The 26,501-nt window shown below is 32.6% G+C and overlaps 1 protein-coding gene across 3 annotated transcripts in view; it reads left to right on the plus strand.

The window, feature by feature from the left end:
* Positions 1-26,501, plus strand: part of LOC143257524 (uncharacterized) — a 45,402-nt gene that overhangs the window by 13,710 nt on the left and 5,191 nt on the right. For 2 of the 3 annotated variants that reach the window (XM_076516309.1, XM_076516310.1), the window contains exons 4-12: positions 6,732-6,823; positions 8,402-8,534; positions 9,225-9,348; positions 10,417-10,442; positions 15,143-15,608; positions 20,173-20,269; positions 20,536-21,166; positions 23,097-23,346; positions 25,084-25,194. In XM_076516309.1, coding sequence (XP_076372424.1) covers positions 6,732-6,823; positions 8,402-8,534; positions 9,225-9,348; positions 10,417-10,442; positions 15,143-15,608; positions 20,173-20,269; positions 20,536-21,166; positions 23,097-23,346; positions 25,084-25,194 — 1,930 coding nt within the window. Of the gene's footprint in view, positions 1-6,731; positions 6,824-8,401; positions 8,535-9,224; positions 9,349-10,416; positions 10,443-15,142; positions 15,609-20,172; positions 20,270-20,535; positions 21,167-23,096; positions 23,347-25,057; positions 25,195-26,501 lie in introns of those variants that run through there. The other variant, XM_076516311.1, reaches the window with a different exon arrangement.

The raw sequence follows: 26,501 nt of genomic DNA on the forward strand, positions 1-26,501 counted from the left end.
TGCTCTTGCAGAACTTGATCCTGTCATCGTCTGTAAGCCATCAATAAATGAACGTGTGGTAGCAGTTACTGACTGTATTATACAGGCATCTGCTCAATGTATTCCTAAAACCTCGACACGTTTTCCACTATATGCTCATCCATGGTGGAATCCTGCCTGCCACATAGCATGGAAGGCTCAAAAACAGGCCTGGGGTATCTTCCATAGATATCCCACACTCTAGAACTGCATCGCTCTCCATTGGGCCCGTGCACATGCTCAGTGGGTAAGATGTCAAAGCCAGAAGGAATCTTGAATTAAGTTCACAACTGGCATATCTTCTACCACCAGTTGCAAAGTCATATGGGACAAGATTCGAAAAGTCAGTGGGCATTATAATTCTGTCCCCCTCTCAGTCTTGCTCTCTGATGACCAGGAAGTGACTGACACCTGGAGCATTGATAATACTCTAGGTGAAGCTTTCACTGGGCATCTCGCACTTCTGCTTCTTCTTCCACCTTCTTAGCCATCAAGATTCAGGCAGAGCAATCACCTCTTTCCTTTCGAGCTGATTGTCTCTATGACTATTATCATCCCTTTACACTGGTGGAACTCAAACTGGCAGGAGAATGTTTTTCCTGATGCCTGGTGCCAGGCTATTGTCATGACTTTATCTAAGCCTGGGAAGGATCCCAAGATTCCTTCAAACTACTGTCCAATTGCTTTGACGAGCTGTCTCTGTAACACCTTAAAGAGGATGGTTAATGTTCCTCTTGTTTGGTTCAAGGAACCAAACAACCTCCTCTCGCCAACCCACTGTGGGTTCCGATGACAGCGCTCCAACGTGGACCATGTGATAATACTTGAAACGTCAATCAAAAAAGCCTTTCTCAAACGACATCTTGTATCAATATTCTTTGACATTAATAAGGCTTATGATACAACAGGGAGTTATGGCATATTGTGAGACCTCCATATATATGGATTAAGTGGCCATCTGCCCATTTTTATTAAAACTTTGTTAATGGAGAGGAGATTCCGAGTTCATGTGGGTTCAACACTTTCCCGTTTTTTTTATACAGGAACTTGGAGTCCCTCAGGGCTGTGGACTGAGTGTCACACTTTTCAGTATTAAAATTAATGCCATCACTGAACAACTCCCTCTCACTGTTGCAAACGGGCTCTATGTCGACGACTTTCACATCTCATGTCAATCGTCAAACATGAGGTATATTGAGCGGCAGCTACAGACTGCCCTCAATTGTTTACTGAAGTGGACGACAGCAAACAGCACTAACATCTTTTTCTCTAAAACCATTTGCATGCACTTTTTCTGATCCTGAACTCTATATTGGTGAAGTTGTGCTGCCTGTGGCCCCTGAGACAAAGTTCTTGGGGCTAATTTTTGGCCATAAGCTGACCTTTATACCACACATCAAGCAGCTATGGGTCAAATGTACAAGAGCGCTGAACATCCTTTGTGTCCTCTCTTCCACCACTTGGGGAGCAGACCGACGATCTATGCTAAAGATATATCATGTTTTTATTCTATCGAAACTCAACTATGGATCACTGGTCTATGGCTCTGCCAGACCCTTGGCCTTAAAGATGCTGGACCCTATTCATCGTCAAGGATTTTGGCTGTGCACTGGGGCTTTCTGCACTTCCCCAGTTCAGAGTTTATACATAGTCTCATGAACCTTCTTTGCACCTCTGCCATTTGCAACTGTCTTTACTATATGCTTCAAAACTTCATTCCTTACCAAAGCATCCCACCTGGGGTTGTATTTTCCTTCCTTGATGGGCCATACTTTTTCAGAACAGATGGTTTGCCATTGCTCCTTTTGGCCTTCCTATCCAGGTGCAGTTGGATGAATTGGGTGTCTGTCCTTGGATAATATTGCTCTATCCATTGGTCAGTCCATCTCACCATGGCTTCTTACAGTCCCCAATTGTGACCTATCTGTAAGTTATCTGAGAAAAACAGATAGTCCTCATTGGAAATACTGTTTGCTATTTGCTGAACATCTTTCAAACCATCCTTCCATTCCTATTTATACAGATGGTTCAAACTCAGATGACTGTGTGGGATCTGTTATGGTTTTTTGTGGTTTGGTGGTTGTGCACAGAATCCTCTCTACAGTTTCTGTGTTCACTGCTGAACTGAATGCCATTTCTCTTGCCCTGGATCACATAGAAGCTAAGCAGCACTCAAACTGAACTTTTTATACTGACTTCCTTAGTTCTCTACTGGCCCTGGAATCACTTTATGTTGGTTCACACCGACTGGCCCATTTCTCTTTAGCATCTACTTCTATCCAGTTTTTCTGGATACCAGGCTACGTTGGTATTTGCAGGAACGAGCTCGCCGACACCACAGCTAAGTCTGTCTGCTCTGGCACTATCACTGCTGTGCCTGTTTCATACATGGACTATGGTCCTGTATTCAAGGCTCGGCTCTGTGCCAGCTGGCAGTTGACTTGGAGTGAGCAACGCAAAAACAAGCTTTTCCAAATAAAACCCTATATTGGACTTTGGCCGTCTTGCTTCCATAAGGATCAGAAAAAGGAATTTGTTCTAACTAGACTACACATTGGTCAATTTTTTAATTCATCATTTTCTTTTATCTGGAACTGATGCACCAATGTGTGGTCTGTGTAATTCTCAGGTCACAATAAGCCACATTTGTTACGACTCTCAACGACAGTACCATTTTAAATGTGTTCTGTCCCAAGGTTTGTCCATAATGTCAGAGATGGTGACACTGTCCACCTTTGGAATGTTTTTAGTTTTTAAATGCCATTTAGGTTTTTTAATTTATACATTACTGTTTTTAAAAGAGAATCACAGTCCATCTAGTTTGACTTGAATTTAGAAAATGGCTGTAACATCATATAACTCGGAACCAGGACTGGAAAGACCAACTTCAGGTGACTGACAGTGGTTTTTGTAGTTATCTGCTAGTCTTCCTGATGAGTTATGATAATTACAGTTATGCTACAGAAAGTCCTTTACAACTTGATTTACTGTAGTTTTTCTCTTAATGTTGTAGACTAGATGTAAATGTTGGTTTATGCTTTTTTTTTAACCATGTTTTGTTTCACCTTGATTTCCTTTGATAAATTTTACTAAATTTTAACTTTTTTACCAGATGTTTGGTACAGATAGCCGAGCTGCTTTGTTCCATAAAACACTAAATCAACCAACCAACCTAATGCACATTTTAGGTATAACGGAGTGACCACACAAAACATTTGTATTCCGTACTAACAAATGAGTGGATCAGGGGAGCTTATGTGTTAGATAATTTAAATTTGGAAATATCCTCCCCCACATTAAATGTACAGTTATTTAATTTTTTTTTTATCATAAGTCTAAAACTACTAAGGTAGTTAGAATAATTAGAAATAATTATATTTCAATTGCTCATTTAAATGAGTCATTACACTGATTAAGTTGAAGAAGCTTAGATTAATGGGTAAATATTGAGAAATTACACTGGCAGTAATTTAATTACTTGGATAGTTGGAATGATCCCAAACAGTATTAACCATAAACATTAATTTGATCAGTTGATTATTTTCATGACATTTCAATTAATCATTTATCTTAGTGTTAGTAACTGGTGTTTTATAAGCTATTGAACGAGTCAAATGCTAAGATCTGCTTGGATGTATTTATTATAAAGATTTTGTACTTTGAATTTCACATCTTTATAAAGTAATTTCTTAAATGCTTTATTGTTATTTTTTTTAAATGTTTTATTGATGTAATTGTAGAGAATTGTGTGAACAAACAATTACATTGCACAACAAAGTTTTTATTTCTTGAACACTGTTGGGTGGTCCTTACAGACTTTTGGCTGCTTATCACGAAAATCACATCCAAATTTGCCCATCATGTACCATTTCATCGAAATCTTCAGTTTTGCAACAATGGAAAAATGATATCAGGGCAACTGGATTCCGTCAGTGCTTGCTGACTACTGTTGGACACTACAACGTGGTGCACTGGACATTGAATACAAATGAAAACCAGGAGCAAAACTTTTAATTATGTTGAACTTAATAGCGTATTAGAAACATAAATGCAATTAAATACGTTATTGCCGGTAAACAGTTAACTGTCTATTTCTCAGAGTTCCTACGTGATGAAGCAAAACCAAAACTATATTTATGCGTACCCACCAGGTACGTGTCACAAGCAGCAAAAACTTTTCAGGAAGCAAAACTTTTCAAAATAATTGTTGTGCAGAGTTATTTAATAATGTATTGAAGGTTGTTCAAGTCAATGTATAAACTTACAAATGTTTGTGAATGATTAAAATTAACATGTCTGGCATATTTCTTTGTATGTTAAGAACCATAATTTTTCTAGTAAGAGTCTTGAAATACTCTAAATTCCACAGTTATATTACAAAAAAAAAGAAAGGCAAAACCTGAATGGGTGATCTAGATTATGAGATAATAACATGGAATAGCTAACTGAAACAGTATTTTAAAACTGAAGTTGATAGAGAAATAAAGGAAGCTTATTGGACTGCTAATATAAACACTGTTCAACCTTTCAGAATTAATCTATATCTGGGAATCACAGACCTCCATTCATTGGTTTCATCAGTGTGACAAAACTAATATTTAATCTTTGCTTATTTTATTCATGTAATATGAAAACTCAATTTCCTAAAACTTGCTATTTATTCAAGATATTTTTTCAGGCCTGTTTTTATAAATTGATTAGTATAACCTTTTTTTTCAGTCAATCTCCAGATGTCACTGTTATTTTACTTAAACACTTATGTGTAGCTTCAGATATGTATTTTAGAGACAATTAATACTGATAAAGTTGAGTAAACAAAGTCAAAAGGAAAGATTGCATTATAAAGAGCAAATCCAAACCTCTGACTAATTATTTTAATTTGTTTCGACTTGTAACAAAAATAAATTAAAAAGTAATAAACAAAAAATTCTGCACTAATTAAAAAGATCCCAGGGGACAAGTTATAATGTGTGATGTAAAATGTACCCTAGGTTTTGGAGATAACTTCAGAAGTAGGACCCACATTGCAGTGGAGATGCAGCATCTATAAGTCTTAACTTCCATTTGCCAGTTTCACATAAAAGAATAAAGAAGTAGTAATAGATATGGGAATAGAAATTCGGAGAGAGAGATGTGGGTACTCAAGCCCACATTTATATCACCCTTCATTCTCTGCAGACAGTTGTGGGATGGTGACTGCTCTTCAAAGTAAAGAAAAAAAAATAATTGAAAAATAAGAATAATAAAAATAATAAAAAATAAGGTAGTACCATTTGGGGGTAAGTAAGTTAAAAACTTACCTCTTGAAGCTAGCACTCCAGCCCCCATTATGATAGAATGGTTTTCATTGGGACCCCAGTAAATGAATTATACTAGTAAGAAGAGTCCCATCCAGTTATTTAAATAAACTAGTATAGCACCAAACAACCACCCATTTATTAAGTCTACTGTGACTATCATGCTCTAAACATGCCTTTATATACAGCAATGTGTACATCTGTATAAAGTAGTGCCAAGCTGTTGAATGACCTTATTCATAACTAAAAATAGTTATTAGAAAGTTTAAGTAAACTTTCTCTAATTTTTATTTCTTTATATTTATTTAATACATTTGTATATTTGTTACACAATAGTTTAATAATTTTTTTAAAGTTTTTTTATTAAGTCCATTAACTATTGATATTTGTGTCAGTATTTTAACATTACTGATAAAATATTGTAATTTATTACAAATTTTGCAGTATCTGAATAATTGCAAAGTTATAATGGAAAATTGGATGACCTTTGTGATGTTGCTAAACTCCCTTCATATATGTCACTCATTCAATTACATCACCATTCCTAGTTTGCCCATGAAGAAATAAAGGTTAACCTTTCGAAAGTGTTTGGTTTATAGGATTTTTATGCTTTAATATTGAGACTTGTTGAACCTGTGTGTTTTTCTAACATTACTAATCATGGTATTCATACTTAAGTATTTATTTGAAGGGTATTTCTGGGAACTGATGCATGGGAAAATTGTTTGGATTGCACTGATATAAACCATAATATTTTTATATATTAAAAGTGGTACCCTTTATTGAAAAAAATTTTTTAAGAACTCCATTATTTGGTACTTTATTTAAAAATTACATCAATAAAGATATAATCAAACCTTTACGTATAGTCCTCGTGAAAGTCATGTTCTTGTTGTGAGGAGCTTTACTTTTATTTAAAACTATATTTTGTGATAAATAGTTGTTGTACATACTGTAGCTATTTTTATGTTCAAATCTTGAATATCTAAAATGTGAAATGGATGTTTGTTTGTGGTTATATTTAACATATGGCACAAGACTGCATTATTTCAGTTACATACATACATAGATATATACATATACACTGCCTATTATTTTAAGATGTACAATGTTCTGACAAGCCTATGCCCATCATCAAATACTTGCCCCTGACAATGACACAAGCTTGTTAAAACTTTGCACATTTATGATGAAGTTTCTTTCATTACCCATTCATGTCATCTTCAAATTTTAATCCCTAAGAAGTGGGTTCTTTATCATCAACCTGAAACACCAAAGAAGTGTTTTAAGGTTTTTAGTCATTATTGATTTTACAAAAGTAATATTTCTTTTAGGATTGTAAAAGAATTAACTAATAATTAATTGTAAATTATTGCAATTCAATGGTTTTATTTGTTTCTTTAATTGTATATTTAGGAAGGACTGAAAAACCTGTTTGCTCCTTATGGCCGGGTTTTGGATGTTTATGTTGGTCAGTCAAGAAATCCGAAGTACATCACTGGTTATGGGTATGTAAAGCTCTTCCCTTATGTTCTGAACATCATGCAATTAGTTTGAGTACTTTTAGAGTGAAAAGAGAAATAGGTGACACTATGTAACCTTGCTGTTTCACAAAGTGTTAAAGAAAACATTGTGTTGGTGTAATCAAGCTGACTCTTCATTTTTTTATATTTTTTTAAATATCAGTTTTTTTTCCTTATACTTTGAAGCTGTGCAAACAAACTAAATGAATAGTTTACGGTGAGCTTGTGTGCACTTGTAGAAATGTTATAAACTTTAAAATAGTGCAGGAAACAGTAAAGAAAGGTATGATATTAGTATTGTTGTGACATAAATGTTGCACAAACGACTAACCAACAGCAAGTCCAGGCAGTATACGTTATAAGATTTAGTGTGTAATAAATGACTGATAGTATTTTGATAGAGGCTTTTTTTGGAGTGTTATGGAACAAACACGTGTGTAGGTGATATGCTGCCATATTTGTTTTTTAATGGAAACGCATATGGTGCCAGTAAAGAAAGATATGATAAAATGTTAGTATTTCTTTTATGATGTGTTGTAACATAAACTGAAGAAGCTTAATTGTTTGTGGATGTAGATATTTTTATTTTTACATCTAACTGTTCTTCTGTAAAAGCAATATTGACTTTTATCAACTACAGAATATTCAGCAAAGCAACTTGCCATAATAAAACTTGATGTGACCGTAAGTATATCTAACAGGTTTTATTTGGGGTATCAAAAATTGCACATATTAATGTAGCTAAAAAAGTAGAAAATTTGATGACTGCCAAATAATGAATACATTTATTTAAAAACTGATGATGAAAATTTGTTCCTGTAATCCATTTCTGTACCACATGATCAATGTAAAATTTGTTCCTGTAATCCATTTCTGTACCACATGATCAATGTAAGCTCCACGTTTACTGATAACAACCTGCAATTGGACTGTCATTTTGTTCATCACTTTGGGGTACGGTTGGGACGGGGAGATGTTCAGATTCTTCTGATATATGAGGAGTTGTGTCATTCTGCTCAAGCCACTGTTCTCATCCAATTACCTCTATTTTCATTGAGACTGTTTGTGTAGTTTGGTAAAATTCCTCGATCCTTTGATGATAGTTAACCCAGTTGACAGTGACTTATTTCTCAAAAATAAACTAAAGATTTATGAACTTGCACCAAAATTATAAGGTGCAAAGTCTGTTGCATGAAAGTTTTAAGCTGTGTTCACATGTAGGTGAGTATCTAGTCTGTAAAACAGCTAAACTTTCTATTTAATAACCCTGAGAATAAATGAGTATTTAAAAATGCGATGAAGTCATGATATACAACATAAGGTTTCAGCACATAATAGGTGCATCTGTTGAACTTCATCAAATATACCTTTAGCTTTCAACAGATAATTTCTAAATTTTTTAGAAACTAGAGAAGGATTTATCTTAAACCTATTTTGTGCTCCACTAGTTATACTTCTGTTTTCTCCATGCTGCATAAATCACACAGTATGTAATATAATTGACAACTGGCCTTAAGTTAATTGTACGATGTCAGGACTTTTTTTTTTTTAACTTGTTTCTAGAAAGGTGCATTTATCGTCATTAGCTGAGGCAGAAACTGCTATTCGTGAGCTGCATAAGAAACCACCGTTAAGACTAATTGTTGAATTATCGCAAACTGATGAAGAGAGAAAAATGAAGCTAGAAATGATGAAAGTAAATATATTTTGTTTATATGCTTAAATGAGAATAAGACTTGTTACTCATAGCTTGATTAAAAACAGATGTAAGGTAAAGTTAGTTTTTAACTTGGTTTGTAAAAGTTTGTTTGCAATAAAAAAGCCAGTGCTTGATTAAACTGAGTCTAATTTTGTTTTAATAAATCCATATAATTGTAACTTACTTCTTCTCTAAAATTTAGTATGTTAATAAATAATTATTTTAGATAAATTATGGTGGTTCAGGTTATATGAAGTGCAAAACGAAAACCTTTTTCTTTTTTTAAAGATGTAGTATGTTCTTTAATTTACATAAGAGTTTCATACAAGCATATAACATTAAAATTTTGAAGTTTGATCCTTATAATGGAGACTATAGGTAGTAAATTACGCAGCTTTGTCCTTCAATTAGACTACCTCCTACAAGGTATTCCATGAGTTGTGCATTGTTACATAACAAAGCTTGGACTCGAACCACATTTCACTTGTAGTATTTAACACTGTATATTATTTATTATAAATTTATGGAAGGTATAAAACAATGTTGATACCAGAAACATAGAATTTCCAAAGTGAAATAGTATTGTTTATGAATTTTCTTTTACTTTAGTTTTCTTTTCTGAGTTTGTTGAATGTTATACATTTTTTTTAGTGTGGTTATAAATATTATTTGTGTTTTTCAATAAAGGCTGAAATGAACCATTATAAAGAAATAGGCTTGAACAGAAGTGGTGAAACATCAGGGATAAATCAATCTTCCTCTTTACTAGGAAACTACCATCCCTCTCTCTGCTCTAGACCTCAGAGTATAGGCAAGTAATCTTTGTTTTTTAGTGTTCTAATAATTTTGATAAAAATCTTGCTACACTATATATAGCCCACTCTTCGTACGTAGGTAGCTAGACCTAAGAACAAGTATGTTATTGTTGAAGAAAAGGGTAATAAATCAATGCCTTAACTTCATTATCTTTAAGATTAGTAATTAAATCTCAGTCTATTTCTACAAGATACAATAATTGTAAATAGTTTATTAAAATCAACACTATTATAACAAAATAGTACAAATAAAAAAACATTTTATGGCTTGTGTGTATTGTTATGTTTTTGTCTGCAATGTTTAGACCAGCAGCTAATTTCTAAGGAAATCACTGCTTCTGATTTCAAGTATGTTGTGAACTTATTAAAATGTGTAGAAAAGCATCTTCAATCTGATGTAATTTTTATCATGAACATTAGGCCTGTTGGTTCCATTGTTTTACTAGCTTTCATATTAATTTAGTTTTTGTTTTCTTCCCAGTTTGAAGTATTTGAAGCATAGAAGTTTACTGTTCATATTGAAGTATGTGTTTAGTATGAAGCCTTTATTGCTCAAAATATAGTAGACAAGACAAAATGTTTTTCCTCTTCAGGGTTTATTTGGACTTAATTTGCATGTTTTTTATAAAGACAAAATGTTTTTGTATGAATATTAATGTTAGTGAATAACATAGTTTATAGTTTTTAGTAAAATTTATTTTAAATAAAAGATTTATTAATGTTGACCAAGGTCGGTTTAAGTTAAATTTTGTTAAATTATTGTAGTTGTTTATTCCAGGATGTTGTAACTTTAAAACTTTTTATACTTTTGAATAATAATTTGATATGAAATGTATATTCCTGACAAAAACATATTTTTTAACCAAATCTTATGGTTTAACCAAACTTTTCTGCTTTTTATAAATTTTGAAACTATATTTTTTTCAAAATTCATTTCTTTCATTTCAGTGATTTAATTGTAGTTGTTTTTAAGTTTTTTAACAGAAGTGATCTTTATGAAATTTATGCTTTTCTGTGTCTCTTAGTGTTAAGAGTAATTAATATATATAAAAAATTTATTACAGATAAAGGAGCTACATTTTCTTCCATGGTAAGTTTTCCATAGATGGTAATTTTATGTTAGATGTCAGTTATGGGTGGAAAAATGAATATTTTATGATAAAACAATTGAATTGATTTCTTTTCATAATTCCCACATTGAAGAAACAGGAAAAAGTTGATTTTAGATTTCCCTTCTGGGAAGCTTGAATATATTTCATTTCATCAACAAATAACTGACTTTTCTTAGTTACTGTTGGTGAAATGAAATATATTCAAGCTTCTCAGGATTTTAAAAATTTAAATACAAATTATTTGCAAAGTTTGCTCTTTTTTGGGGGTGGGGATTGTTACACTATTTGGTAACAATCATTTAGTACTTCATTTTGTTTATACTGAGAGATATTTGCAAATACTAGTGTGGTTTATTTCATAATTGTTTCCATCAATTAGATCCTTTTTCTTCCAACCTTGGGATTTTTGAATTCCATTATAGATTGTTTCTCATACACTTAAAAATATTACTGATAAGCTCAAATACCCGTCAATGATGGGGAATGTTTAAACTTTATTAAAACAATACCAGTTTAACAGTAATCATCTTTTAAAGTAATATCCTGAATGTAAACTTTGTCTCAGGTTTTTAAATTTATAACAAAACTTCTTCATGAACAACATTTGGAGTTTGCTTTTCATCTACCAATAAATAAAAATTTTGAGATAATTTCACCCTTGATCTCACCATGCATCTCATTGACCACAAGAAAAGCATGGTTGTTTGAAAAACAGTCCAGTAAGTTTAATACTGTAATAATTTAGAATCCATTTATGATATTCAATATTGTTTAAAGCATCAATCTGCCAAGGTTCTTTGGGATTAACTTAATAGGGTGAGCATAATTAACTGACTGGCTTTACAAAGTAGAAATAGGGTTAAGTTCAATTTTGGACCCTTTAGAACATTTCCCATAATTCATGATGTTTACATAAAATTATGTTTGATATTGGTACGGTAGGGTTAGAGGAGTTGCATGCAAACAAACACACATTTTGTCTTTTTATTAATAGTAATTTCTTCTTGTTTACAAAGAGTATGTCTTCTTTGATCATATGGTAACCAATTTTTTCCTCCTTTTGTAAACATTTCCACATGTCATTTTGTCCATACAGTTCTGTTGACCTTGCTTCATTGTTTTATTGACCAATTATTACTTTACCAATTGACATCTTAATATCTCTATAAATGTTAGTTTGTTGAATTATCAATTCTGGTCCAAATTACTTGGATTTCTTGTTCACATATTTTCTAAAACATATCTTGTAATGCTCTCACAATTTCCTCCAAGTTCCTTCTCCGCTTTTTTCTTAATTTAGCTATTTGCTAAAAAATTATGTACATGTTAATTGTTGTGCATTTAACACATCATTATCTGGATTTTTCTGCATAAATTATTTAGGCAGTATCATTCTTTTCATTTACCTGTAATTGTCATGAAGTAAGAAGACAGCCATGAAGGATTATGTAAACAGTATCTATGTACCTCATCTATATTGGGCATAATAGCTCTGGTTAGAGTTCATTTTGTCTTTGTAAAACTAAGTAATAAATTTAAAAGACTTTAACAGTTTAGTATTCACAAATAGGTGATTTCCATTAAATAAGTTATTTTGATCTTAAAGTTTTAGTGCATTACTATGACTGTATTTGTAAAAGAAATATGTAATGTGTGTCTGTGTTGCATCACTGTCATTTGTTTACAAAGGATTTGAGAAATGACAAAAAGTAAAGACTATCAGTTCATGGGAAGAACATATCTACAGTTTAGTTGAGTTAATTTGATGTGATATATGTACTTGTAGTTTATTGAATTAATTATCAGAAATAATTACAATGGTTGTATAAGATGTTATCACATATTCATCACTAAATATTGTACATGCACAGCAGATTGTTGTATCTCCAAGAGACCTGTAGAATATCACCAGTGAGAAATGAGAAAAATCTCTACAATGCATAATATTGGCAATTTGGAAACAATTTTTAGAAAACTGAATTAAAAAAAACATTTAAATACAGAATGTTTAATTAATGACATGGAAAATGTAAGGGTTTCTGAGAATAGGGCACTATTTGTTATTCATTAAATTTTGTTGAAACAATTGAACTTGTGTTAGTGCGTAACTGATTACATTGTGTTCTCCTGATAATCTAATTTAACAAGTACATCACATTTACTTAACCTACGATTTAATGTGTCTGGTATTTAATTAATGCCCCCTGCTAGCACAATGGTAAGTCTACAGATTTACAATGCTAAAATCAGGAATACGATTCTCCTTAGTGGGCTCAGCAGACAGCCCAATGTGGCTTTGCTGTAAAAAAAACAAACAAACCAACAAACATCTAAGTAATATACTAGGAAATTTCCTGTTTGTCAAAAAAACAAGATACAAGGGACAGTGAAGAACAAAGAACAAAGGTAAAGACAGCATTGAATAAAAAATTTTAGTATTGATTTTAAACTGTAGTGAGTTTATATGTTACTAATATGCTTGACTACAAGCAATGGATTAGTGTGTTTCATTCTCTAAATCATAGACAATCCCAAAATAAATGTGAGAATTTTTAGGAAAGGTCTTGTTTAAGAGCTGTTTTTACTTGAGGTATAAAGCAACATTTTGTAAGAACAAATGAAAAACTCGAATGGTATAATTGTGTAATGCAGTATCACTGTTGGTGACAAATACGTTTGTGTATAGTAATGCTTTTGGTTTTGCCACTTACTGTAGAATTAAACTACTGTTCTATGTGTGAATATTTTTTTGTTATTTAGTTTTACATATGAATTGTCATGGATGTAAAAATATTTTCCTTGATATAAATCTCCCATTTTCTTCCTTTATGGGAAATATGTATTTATGTCAGGTGTTCACTTGAAACATATATACACATAACATCATTACTATACTAAATAAAAGGAATAGCTTCAAACTATTATATTTGTATTAATTGTCAATAGACAGACAAAATCAGCACCATAAAACAATACTCAACTTAATATAAAATTTATTTCTCTTTCCAGTCTTATTGTATCCAAAAGTCATGAACATTGTCTGTGGTAATAGCATCCAGACAAAAAAAAAAAAAGAGAAACCAGGTAGCATTGATGAAAAATTAAGGGTGCAGAGTTGATTGCTTATACCCACGATGTCTCGACTCTGCCTTCTCTGTCTGCGCCCAGTTGTGAGAAGGCAGTAACACTTTAAGATATATTAAAGTCAAAAGTGAAAATTAGATAAAGCCATTCTTAAAGTATTTCTACCAAACATTACCTGCCATCTTCTGCCCTTACAAGTTCTAAAAATTCCCCCAATAAAATAATAACCACTTTAAAAATTACACTACAAGATACTCCCAGCCTCTACAATTAATGTATTATAGTAATGATGTAATATGTATACTTAGGTAGATAGACAGTCAATTTAAATATTTTTTAGATAATCACAAGACATAACAAAAACGTATGAAGGTAGTTATTATTCTACTGTAGGAATTTTTAGGACTTCTAAAGGTGGAAGATTGTAAGTAATACTTAGTAGAACTGTTTTTATTGTATAAAACTCCTACAGTCTAAGTTCAAGGTGGATGAAACTACATGATTTTAACATCATAAGAGGAGGCTCCTAACAGTTTCTTTACAGTTGGGTTTCTTATTTAAAAGCAAAATGTTTACTTAGTGTATGTGTACACTTATTTTAAGAAATAAGTCAACAACAGCTTTATGTTGAACCAAAATGAAAAGTATTTTAAATCTCGCTAAAAGTTAAAAAATAATATGACTATATTTTGTGACTTTTATTCTGTTTAACTTCCTTAATGGAGAAATGTTTTTTGGTTTTTTTTAATAATGTACATTAATTTTGTGCATTTACTATTCTCAGCAAAATTAATTTCTTTGAAACTTAAAATTGTGGAAAAGTAAGTTTTAATGCACTATTTAAAAGTGAGCCTTCTTATTGGAGATTCTGTTGGATATACAACACTGATTGGCTTGGTAGTTACTGTTGGATGATTTAGTGTTCAGTAATTGGTTACTTTTCTGGGCAAATGTTGAAAGTTGTTTTGGAAATAATGGTTGTTAAAGGGCATTACAAGTTGGGTGTTGAAATCAGTTAACAAAAAGCTCTCCAACTGTCACTGCTTTGGCTGCTACCTCTTCCTACAAAGTCAACTTGACAATTGTACAATGTATATTTTTTTTTAGTATATAGATATTGAGTTATTATAGCTTATGCAAAATTTTGGTTGAGGTGTGAAGAAATACCATAATATTAAGTTATAAATAAAATGTGTGAAAGCTACGAATGTTGTGTTATTTGTCATAGCATCCATCCTTACGTTCTAAGTACATAATCCAAGCAAAGCATTTTGTACCTCAGCTTGTGCTAAATGATTTACCATTATAAACAGCTAAAATAACTGGCATGTAGTGCTAAATAGTTGACCACCGTAAACTACTAAAGTTATGGATACATAACTGTATTAGTTATACACTTTGAAAAATTCTAAAGTTATTAACTATACAGTAGTTATTTCACTCCATTACAAAATAATATCTAATGAGCATTGAAAATTTTCATGCATGTTCAATTTGTGCATGTTTAAATATAATTTTTGGTTGCAAATTAAGAAGTAATTTTTATAAACTTTACCTGATTTTTTAAACTTGTTTTTCTGCTCATTTTGTACAGCTTGATATGAAGAATCTCCACATTACTTCAGAGGTAGGAGATAGAGTGATGAATTGTGAAGGTGCAGCATCTTATGAGACAGACGTTTTGTCAAAACAAACATTAAATCAAAGCCCGAGCAAAAGAGATTTCTACAAAAGGGAACTTAAATTAGGGAGAGGAAAAGGTATCTATGAAGCTCAGAGGCCATTATCTCCAATCACAGATTTCTGTCACAGTGTTGGAAGAGGACAGGCATACACAGTTAATGAAACTCGGGGATTAGGAGGAGGCTATTTCCATTCTGGGATAGGTTATAGTCATACCAGTTTTAGTACACGTGATTGTTGCAATGAGAAAGAAAGGCATTTAATAGAGGAGAAGCCTGGTGTTTTTAAAATGTACAAGAGGTTTGGATCAAGTAGTCATCGAAACTTGGTAGATCCATACACAAGTGCTAACTTCTGTGTAGCATGTGGACAGTCAGGTGAGTCATCTGAAATTTTTATCTTGATTAATTGAAAAAGTTTCTGTTCTTTATCCTTTTTTTGCTTGTCAGGTTTTTATTAAATTTGTTAATAATCAAGTGTACATACATCTTATTGTGTTGATGTAGTTAATCTTTTTTTTTTTTTGAAAACTTAATTGGTACCATGTTGAAATTAAACTAATTTTCTGTATTTACAACATACTGTTAATTTTTATGGGACAAATGTTGTTTCACCAGTTAATAATGTGTAGGTAGTTCTTGAATGACTGTGTATGAATATCTAGAAACAATGTAGCTTCCAAAACATAACATCTGCTGACAATATAACTGTTCTTCAACTTTTATACCCCACTTAAATGTTTTTGACAATATCTAATTTGTAAATTTCTCCAATTCATTTAGGTAATGTAGTCACTTGTTCCTTGACTAAGAGTTAGTCACAGTTTTCTCTGAAGTATTACATGTCGTCCCTGTATGGATTGTGATTTTACTATAATTGTAATTTTAAAAAACAACAACTTAGACATGATATTTGTGGATATGAATATCCATGTTACTGTTGTCAGCAAGGCAGTTAATTCAACCTCTCCTACTCCCTTTGTTATGTAGTATCTCTCTTTGTTTGTGGCTGTCCATGCTTTTATCTGGATGAAAGACATTTGGCATGGGATGTTTTACTTCCCCAGGTCTTCTGAAATTGTCTTTTTTTGTTGATGCGGGGGAGAATTTTGATTCTGCCTTCTGGCACTTTTCTTTATTCAGTTGGCTTCTCATGAGACTAATTTAGTTCCATTTTCTCAATTAATAATTTGGATTTGTGAGATATTTTAGTTTTTTGTCCTCTTTGAGTTTACTTCTCCCTTGTTGGTGATAGGGAGGATATTTAGTTTTTCCTCCTTCTTAATTTTCTGGTTCAGGCTGGGATATTTACTGTTTTATTACATGATTGGATGGATAGACCTTGCATCCTCCTTCGTTTGTTTGCGTGCCTTGGTTTTTCCACTTCCTGGGGAAGTATATGTTTTGGCTGCTGACATGTTAATGTCATAATTTGGAGTTGTCAGTATGCTCATAAGACTTTCTCTCTCCCTGCAGGTCCTGCTATATCCTTATAAACCCTTTATTTCTTAGTCTCTGGTGACTAGGGAAGGGAATTCATTCACCCCTGCAATTCTTTTGCCATCTAATTCTCACCTCTACACTTGATTGTAATCCAATAATTTGTTTTTGTCTGTCAAGCCTGGAAGTATTATGTGACCCACATTACCTCCTTTTTTTGTGGTGATCACCTTGACTATGTACTCGTTATGATCCATCTGTTTCCCCTGATTTTCTCAAATTCCATAGAGGTGAATTCCCAAATATCCATTTTGCATGTTTTGGTCTTTACAAGTGAGATATCTTCCGAGTCAAATTAAGCACATTTGTCTTTTGCTGACCATTTCATTTATCTAGTGGATGCATTTCATGGGCAAGTATTCAGACTACTTCCAGTTCTTTTTCCTCATGTTTTTTACATGCTTCTGGGAGTTTTCTCCAACCTCATAGCTGTTCTTAACTAGATCTGCTGGATTATAAGGAGGAGGGGGTACTTTTGTCATAGTCTTTTTGTTTTCTAGGGTTCCTTGCATCTTACTTTCATGGGATTCCATTTTGTGGTGAGTGTTACCAGACAGGTGTGCTTCTCTCCATCCATTTCCATACTAGCTTCTAGTTTATTTATTCTTACTAATGGTTCCAACAGGCCCTGTAGAAATGAAGTGCTCTATAAATCATCTAGGTGCATACTAGGTGGTATTACCATATTATTATGGACTAAGATGAATAAAGCTAAAAGGGATTCTGTCCATCCCTGCTGATCATCAAGTTGAATAAATTGGGGTATATTTGCTTTTAAAAATTTTATAAACTTGATTCACCTTTTGGAGGACTTCCCAATGCACAATAACCCTCCACCACGTGGGACATAGGGACCAATCCCTTACACTTAATTTCAACCTCTAGTTGTGGAAACCTTAACATTGTGGTTTAGGCTGACTCATGATGGTGGTTACCCATGTACTTTTCCACACTTGATACAGGAACTAGGTTCTTGGTAAAGAACATACTTATTCTGGATGTAGTCTGGTGCCCCCATTTTTATCTTGGTACAACATTGTTCTGTGCAGATGCTTTCTGTGTGGATCATGCTCACACCAGTCCATTCACCTTGTCAACTTGAAACTCCAGCTATATTGTCAATAAATGGTAAGTGTGTTTGGAAAATTAGTTTTTCCCTAAACTGAAAATGTATTTTCAATAATACACTGGTACTCTTACACCCTGCTTCCCCACTAAGAGATCACGTAAGTCTTGAAAAAGAGATTAAATTATTTAAATAAGGGTCTTATATACAGTACCAGGATAGAGGGTGCATTGATAAGGGTGAATCAATTTGCAGATAAGATATTGTCAAGGGTATTTAAGTGAAATATAAAAGAATGGAGTATTGTTTGATTATTCTGTAGGCTAATTATAATAAGAAGGTCTAAGAAACTACAGCAGGTGCACAACACTTTTTATAAGAAAATGAAACTAAAATCATGAACATATCAGATATGTTTAAAAGCCAGAATTAAAAGTGAGGATTTTAGATCATATTTTGGTAACCTCAGTGAGTGTGTTCTGAAAACATAGTTTTATATATTGCTGTTATCTTGCAAATTAACAACATTTTTTTTTTAAGGGGAACACTTTTTTGTCCACCCTTGTACATTTGAGTGTGCAAACTACTTAAAGACAAAAATGTCTTTGACTTCATTATTATTATTGAGCTTAAGGCATGAACATGTGAATATTAAAAAATGATGGCATATCTTATGTGGTGACAAAATATTGTAAAAATGTACTGGGGCTCCCAGTTTGGCCCTGAAGAAGAAAGGTCCACCTTTCAAAAGTACTCAGGTTATAGGTTTTTTATTCATTTCTGTCAAGACTTGAGCCTATATGTATTTCTAACATTATGAATAAAAATATACTTATGGTTAAAATACATGCTTGGTAAAAGCAATTCCATATGATCAAGAATGGGTAAAATGGTAGCACATGTTAAGTTCAGCATCACACTTGTAAAGAAAGTCCTGGAGGACTAATCTATGAAAGTCGCAAAGAGTTTCATCTTCAGGCCACAAATGTTGGACTCAACTAGCTGTTTCCACCCATTTCACCTATGTTAGGCAATTGTGAAGACTCTACATATATCATCTGTAAAAGATACTTTGCTTTTCAATGGAATTTAACATAATGCTACTACAACAATAAATTATTAATAAGGATGTATTTCCCAAGCATGTCTTAATAACATCTTGACAAAATCAGTGTTATATTGAGTAATAAAATTAATGTTACTGATTTTAAGTTCAGTGTTTCAAATTGTGACTTTATTTTAATGACTAATGATACTGTATACCTGTTGTGTTTGTAAAAGAACCTCATGGGTTGAATGGTGTAACTGAGGTAAGGGGACAGCAAATACATTAATTCATATAATGAAAAATCTTACTTATTGCTCAGGTTATGAAAGGATGGATGCCACTAGAGTTACCAGGGCCAAAATTTTTTTGTGGTAAGAATTAAGAATGCAAAGTCTGGCACCATATTGGTTGATACTCAGCATGAAAAGGACTGCACACTGTGTTATGATTATTTAATAACTTGGGAAAGTTAGTTTTGGAATGAATAGATGTCAGCATATAGACAAAGATTGGTGTATGATGTTCTGTTATTACCTGTAGTTCTTTGTGGTGTGGAAAGTCAGGCATGATAAAACTGCTTAAACAAAGATTGGATGGGTTTTAAAACATTGGAGAAGGTATGAAGAATGAGTGGACAAAGGAGATTGTGTGAACTGGCAGAAGAATGGTTTTTTGGCCTGGGTTGGGCATGCATATTGGAATATAGGTTGGCAGCTAGGGTAACAAGAGATGACAGTTACATGTTGGAGACCGAGAGAAAGACACGAGGGTGATGGGGAGTGGGAGAGGACTGAAAGGTGTGGGAGATCAGGTACAAAACGGAACACCATTAAGGAGACGAGGAGAACAAAGAAAACTTGTGATTGTCCAGTTTTTGAAAATGAACATTTTGCTTTTTATACAATAAATAATCTGTTTTACAAATTGTTAATTTGTTCCAAAAGTACATCATTCAGTTTTACAGCTCATAAAATATTCAGGTGTAAATATTCTGATTCAAATGTTCCTCTGCCTATGTTTTTTAACCTGATGGAGTAAGATCTCTTTCACAAATAATTTGAAGTTCTGTACAAACATAGGATAATTAGTCACTTGTTTGAGAGGAGGGTTGGCTTACTTTGCTAACTGTTTTTAAAGCTATTTTATTATAGGTCTTGATACAAAAGAATCAAACTGAATAACTATTTCATGAGATGTTGTAGACTTTATGCTAATATTTTTCTGGTGAAAACGTAGAAGATAATTAAACAAAAAATTCAAATAAGTATACACACACATATATAAAAGATTTTAATTGATCAAATTAAAATAACTGAAGTTTCTTCTAGGTGAATTTCGTTGCTCTCGTTGTAAGACTTGGTACTGCTCAAGAAACTGTCAAGTCAAAGACTGGCCACTTCATAAGCCTATATGCAAAGAAACTGAGTAAGTTTGCCTAAAATTGCTGTAAACAAAATTAAAGTTAAACCTTGCTGTGTACAAGATAATGGAGAAGAATCCTTTGGACAAGAGAACTTCTAATCTGTAACTCCACATTTAATACAGCATTATAAGAGATAGTAATAAGCATTTGGTGTTTGTCACAAACAGTTTAGTTTTGAAATTTTGAATCAAAAAAGTATTTTTAACCTGTATTTCCTAGCAATTACAGATGTTATTTTTAATAAACTAAGATGTTTTTTAATATCTAGTGGAGAAAGTAATACATCAGGTGAAAAGTCGTCAGAATCTTGTAGAGAAAACGTTCAAAGTCAAGTTTCAAATACAGAGGATAAAACAGAGTTCCAACACTCTAAGGAAGATAGATATCAGTTTAGTGAAAGAAGATTACCTTGTGTGAGTCAAAGGAACCAAAATACTCGTTTAAAGAATGAGAAGGGAGACCAAGAATACTGTAGAAATATTTCTGTCAAAAAGCAGCAGAAGTTCATAAGAAAAGAAACTGTGCAAAATTGGGGTCCTAATAGTCTGGATAAACCTGTGTCTGGGAAGGGACAAGAACTAAGGGATAATTTTAAAAAACCAGTAAATCAGGGTTATAAATATTATAATAGTAACTTCACTGGCAAAGAAAATGGCAAAGGCAATCAGAAAAAGCACAAAAATGATGAGGAAATTAATTCAGGTTCCCAAAAAAGTGGTTACACTAGTAATAAAGATCCTGACAGGTGTAACGTGAAGTCTTGTGGTACAATCCAAGAAACAAAAACAGAACCATTACTGAGAGAGGAAGTCTTAAATCCTGAAGTGTTTTCAGATGAAGGCAAAACAGATGGGAAGACTCAAAGTATTTCCAGTGATGCATCAGGAGCTGTGTTAGAGGTAAATATAGATTATTCTGTGTTGTGACAACTTGCATATTATGACCATGACCAACTGAAAACTGATGAGGAGGCAGTAGTTGGGCATCTCAGTAAAGAACATATCTATTTATTACTAAACTATTTAACTGAAATGATGTAGTTACACTTGACAGAGATCATTTCTAGGAATCGTAGAAAAAGTTAATTGTGTGTAATATAGGCCCAGCATTACATTTCAAATTACATAATTTTGTTCTGAGTTTAGTGACATATATTTCATTATAAATTAGATACTTTACCTGTGAGGGCCTTGATAAATAAGTATTATAGAAAACTAGTTTTGGCCTTAGGCCTACATTGGTTGACAGTTAAATGTTTATGTATTTTACTGTTACAGAAAAAGGTTTTCCATGTTTAATAGTGTGATATACTATTATAAATATGCAGTGTAAAGACAGGAACACTATTGCTTCTGTAAAACAAATCTAGATCCAGTTGGAGGAAGCTTGTGGCAGTTGTAACAAGTTTTAATCAGTTTAAATTAAACTGGTGATTGAGAGTAAACTTATTTCAGTGACCACTGCTGTTACCAGACAATTGGAAATTTTGGTTTCTCTGGATGTATTTGAATTTATAGTAGCATAGTGGATTATTTTGTGAGTAGGGTAAATAAATTGCAGAAGACCTTTTGATTATAATAAATGCAAGGTAATGCATGCAGCATACCATAATTTCAATTATGAGTAAGTTTGGGAATAACCTTAACATTGTTAATGAAGGAAAGGATCTTACTGTTCTAGATGAACAATCTTGTAATTATATTTTGTTGTATTTACAGAAATATTTTACAAAACTAAAGAATTCTTTTGTTGTGTAAGTCACTGGGTAGGCCATATTTAATGTTATTATGTTAAGTTTTGGACTCCCAAACCTATTCTGTTGGTACTTTCCAGGGTCACACCAGTTATTTTACAATTACTTTTATTAGGAAGAGTGTATATGTAGCCATTGTGTCCCAGCCAATAAGCGGTCCTTTAAAAAGACAAAAGAGCACAATTCACCAGTGGGTCACATGGGTCTTACTAGAAGACCATCATGACCCACCTGTGGGAGCCAACATGTTAAGAATGATGTAATTGTTGGAAAAGGTTCACATGAGGGTTAATAGGATGACATCTCTGATGAAAAGGTTGTCGTACGTAAATGGGTTAAGATCTCTGAAATTGTTTTCTTTTGAAAAATAAGAGTTAAAGGAAATTTGGTTGATGTGTTTAATGATTAAATGTGTTTTAGTTTTACTGTTTTGATGCTCTACTTTAGATGGGCTAAAAGAGGTTTCACTTAAAAAGTAGGGCTGTGAATTACTCCATTGTGTTTCACTATTTTTTAATAGTTTCAGGTGTACACTGTGGAAGGAAAGATTAGAGAAACAGTAGTCTAATTTGTATGATTTTACTTGTTTTTTGTAGGCTTTGCCATTAGTAGAATGTGAAATAAGATTTACTTAGTAAATACTTAAGAAACAATACAAGAATTGTGACCAACACAATCACTTAAGTTAATGACAGTGTTTTAAATTTTGACGTAAATTTTCATATCAGTTATAAGCCACCACAGTTGCAACTTTTTTTCCTTCTTATTTCTAAATGCAGACACATTCTATTTTGCAAATAGTTCCCTGTGTCAACTAAGGACTCTCACGTGTTAATAAAGATCTGGTTGATGGCAGAATTCTTGTTTTCAGTGTTTAAAATTTCACACAAACAAATGCACATATACTGAAGTCTGTTACTTCAGTGCCATAAATAAGTGCAGTACTAAGGGATAAATGCAATAGTTGGTCAGATATATTTGCTAAAAACAACAATAATGATGATAATACTAGAAAAATAAATTATGTGTGGAGTTTTTTTAAAGTATTTTAAATTTGTGAAATTTTGTATTATAAGCCTAACAATAGGTTTCCAGTCCAGGAGGGTGAAACAGATACAAAAGTTACAGGAAAAGATATTGAAGGTGAACAGCTTGAGATGAATGTAGTTTCAAAAGACAAACCTATTCAACCAGTTCTAACTCCAAAAAAATTCTGGTTATCAGATTGTTCCTCTATCGATCTCCCTGTTGGAGAAACCATTCCACTAGTGGTCAGTACCATTGTCTCCCCTGAAATGATGTTCTTCCATCCTGTAGAAGAAGGAGGTAACATTTTAGAGAGTTTATTGTCCTGCTAGATAATTTAGTCCATCCATTCTCAGTATGTGCAAGCAATAGGTGCATAATGCATATAAAGTTCATAAAGGCTTAACTTTCTATAGCCTGAGATGATAGGTTGAAATTACTTTGGTAGTTTTTAGCAATATTTCTGTTGGGTACTTGTGTTGGTATCTTAGTATGATCATTATGTTTTTCTTAGTTTTGCCTTTAAAAGAATGAAAAAATGAGCTATGAATTAATACTTATCTTGGTTGTTTCATTCTGTACCACTTGTTATAGAAACCAACCTATTGAAATAATAACTGACAAGAATTGTCCATGTTTCTTAGTAATTCCACATTCATCTCAGCTAAATTTAAATACCTATTTTGTTTAAGAAGTTTTCCTGAACATAAACATGAGATTACCAGAAATCTTGGTTAAGTGCAAGAAGAATATGATTTGTGTTAAAGAAAGTATACAATTTGGAATTGGATATTCACACATCATAGACAGAAGTGGGTATGCATATGCAAGTATTTCCAAAAATGAAAGAGTTGGATGAAGCCAACTGTGCTTAATGTGTTAAATATAGTAATATTTTGGCAACTAGAAAAGATAAGAGGTTCTTATTTTATATTCTAGCTTGTCAATATCAGTAATTTGAGTTTCTAATTCATAAGAAAGTACAGATTTTGTATATGGACATCACAGACACATAATTTGAACCAAAGCTGCATGCGACGTATCAGGTGACACACAGAACTTGGTATGCAGATTGGTTGGTTGGTTGGTTTGGCAGTTCATAGCACAAAGCAACTAGGCTAGAAGTTGTGTTTTAATATTTAGTTTTAAATGAACTAATTAACAACACTAAAATTTGTATTGTCTACAATTTGATTCCAAATTTTTTGAAATAAATTCATAAGATAGTGATTCAAGTCTAGAAACGTGATGACATGCCCTTTGACCCCTGACCATAGAAAGACCCATAGCAAGAGGGTTAAAGTGGAAATTTCTGCAACCATAACAACAAAAAGCATCAGATATATCTTGTCTATCAGATAATAATAATAATAAGTGTGAAACTAGAAAAGAAGCTACAATTTCAATAAGGGGTTATGATCTGGTTGTTTGAACCAGCCACATTGAATATCCATCTTCTGCTCACTGTCTGTAACCTGTTGTAAGCATGAAAGTAGTATTATTGACCACTGTTGATTTCAGTTGTGGAAAGAAATGTCTTGTTACAATTTTCTTGCACAATCATTTATTTGATGACAAGTATGTCCATAATAATAATAATAATAAAAAATGTATTTTTATGTAATTATCTTGTCAGAACTGTGCAGATCTCAGAGTAATCGCATGCACACTTGTGATGTAATACATGACATGAATACGGACGTGTTGGTTAAAATGTTATAATACAGCATGTGCCTCCGTTACTATTTAAAACCTAATTCTCTGAAGGATGAAGTAAAGAATTCTCTCCACTGGTGTAATAACAATAAGTCTTCAGACGTAAACACTAAAATCTGGTGGACATGGCAGATAGCTCAATGTGGCTTTGCTTTAAAAAAAACCAACAAACAAGTAAAGAAACTTAACTGTTACTGACACTGTTTTGATTGTTCTGAACACATAAAGTTATTTTTGTTTCTATTAATTATAATTTATAATTTGTCTTAAAATAGTTTTTGTATTTGTTCTGTAGCATTTCAGATGTTCTTTATTACACAGTGATCTTGAAGTTACAAGAAATTATGAAGATGGTTAATGAAAAGTGTAATAATCTTCCTGGTAGCAGCTATTTACCAGAAACTGGTGAGATGTGCCTTGCAAAGTTTACTGGTAAGTAATACAATAATGTATCTATAGGTTTTCAAAGTGGTTATTTGTCAAAAAGTGAACTGTGCCATTCATAATGTAGTGGTACAATCTTCTCTGTTAGTCTAAATGTAGGTAGTTACAAGGAGTTGACAAGATCAGTTGTGCAGCATTTGCTGGTAAGAATTTCTATATTCTTAATGTCTCAAAACTGGCTACTCACCAGAAACCAGTTAGGTGTGCCGTGCACAGTAATGGTTAGTGTTGTTCAACTGTTTGTACCTTAATTTGTAATATGCTATACACAGCTAAAAATACTGAATTAAAAATAGAGCCATGTAGACATTAAGTATATGTGTTAAATTTTGACAATGTTTTTGGGCTTTGATTTTCAGAGAACGTATTTGTATTTGCAGTTCTTTCAGTGGCTGAAACCTGATTTAATAGAGTACATATATTAACTGCCAATTGGTTTATTAAGCAGTTGATGTTTGCACAAATTCATTTAAAAGTGAAAAACCATTTAAATATACATGGATTTAGGGAATAATTTGCAGATTTGTAATATATAAAAGAATGAGCAAGTTTGAATATATTTTATTTAAAATGCTCTCAACTTTGTTTAAAGATCAGTGTATTTAAATCCTTGTGCTACAAGACAGAGAGCCATACATCTCCATTGAACTCTCCTCCATCACATTTTATGGATCTTTCTTGAAATCACCATCTCCATTTTCCTAATTCATTAAATTTCTTGATATTCATGTTTCTTCTGTTATTATTGCATATCCTAAATCTTTGTTCCAGTGCCATTCTTTAATTCTGATTTTGCTCTGGCTCACCTTAAGGTTTTCTCAGATTGTGTAATGTTTTGACTGTTTGATATTCATAATATCTTGAAACATTTGTTCATAAAGCTGTTGTTTTTGTTTGATTATTTAATATTGATACTTTAGATTCATGCAACAAACTATTTTGTGTTGTTCTGATAGACTTACGTCATTGTTTCCTGACTGATGATCTTTAACTTCCAGATGCATCTGAAGGGTGCACTAGCTTATCCTAAAATATATCTGTTGACAGTGATGACAACACTGAGTGTGTTGTTTTCTGTTTTCTTTATAGATTCTTCCCTCAAATATGTCTTGAAATAAGGAATGTTGATCATCTTTACTTAAGTTTTTTTTTTCAGTTGATGCTTTTACAGTTCAGTAGGTCATCGATTTTTCCATTTTTGTAGAATATTTATTCTGCAGTAGGCTGATATCTCTAACACAGTTCCTGTGGTTGCGTCAGCAGTATGTTGCTGTCATTAGCATGGTCCCCGTGGT

Source organism: Tachypleus tridentatus, chromosome 7 (genome assembly GCF_004210375.1).
Source record: "Tachypleus tridentatus isolate NWPU-2018 chromosome 7, ASM421037v1, whole genome shotgun sequence".
Lineage (NCBI taxonomy): Eukaryota > Metazoa > Arthropoda > Merostomata > Xiphosura > Limulidae > Tachypleus > Tachypleus tridentatus.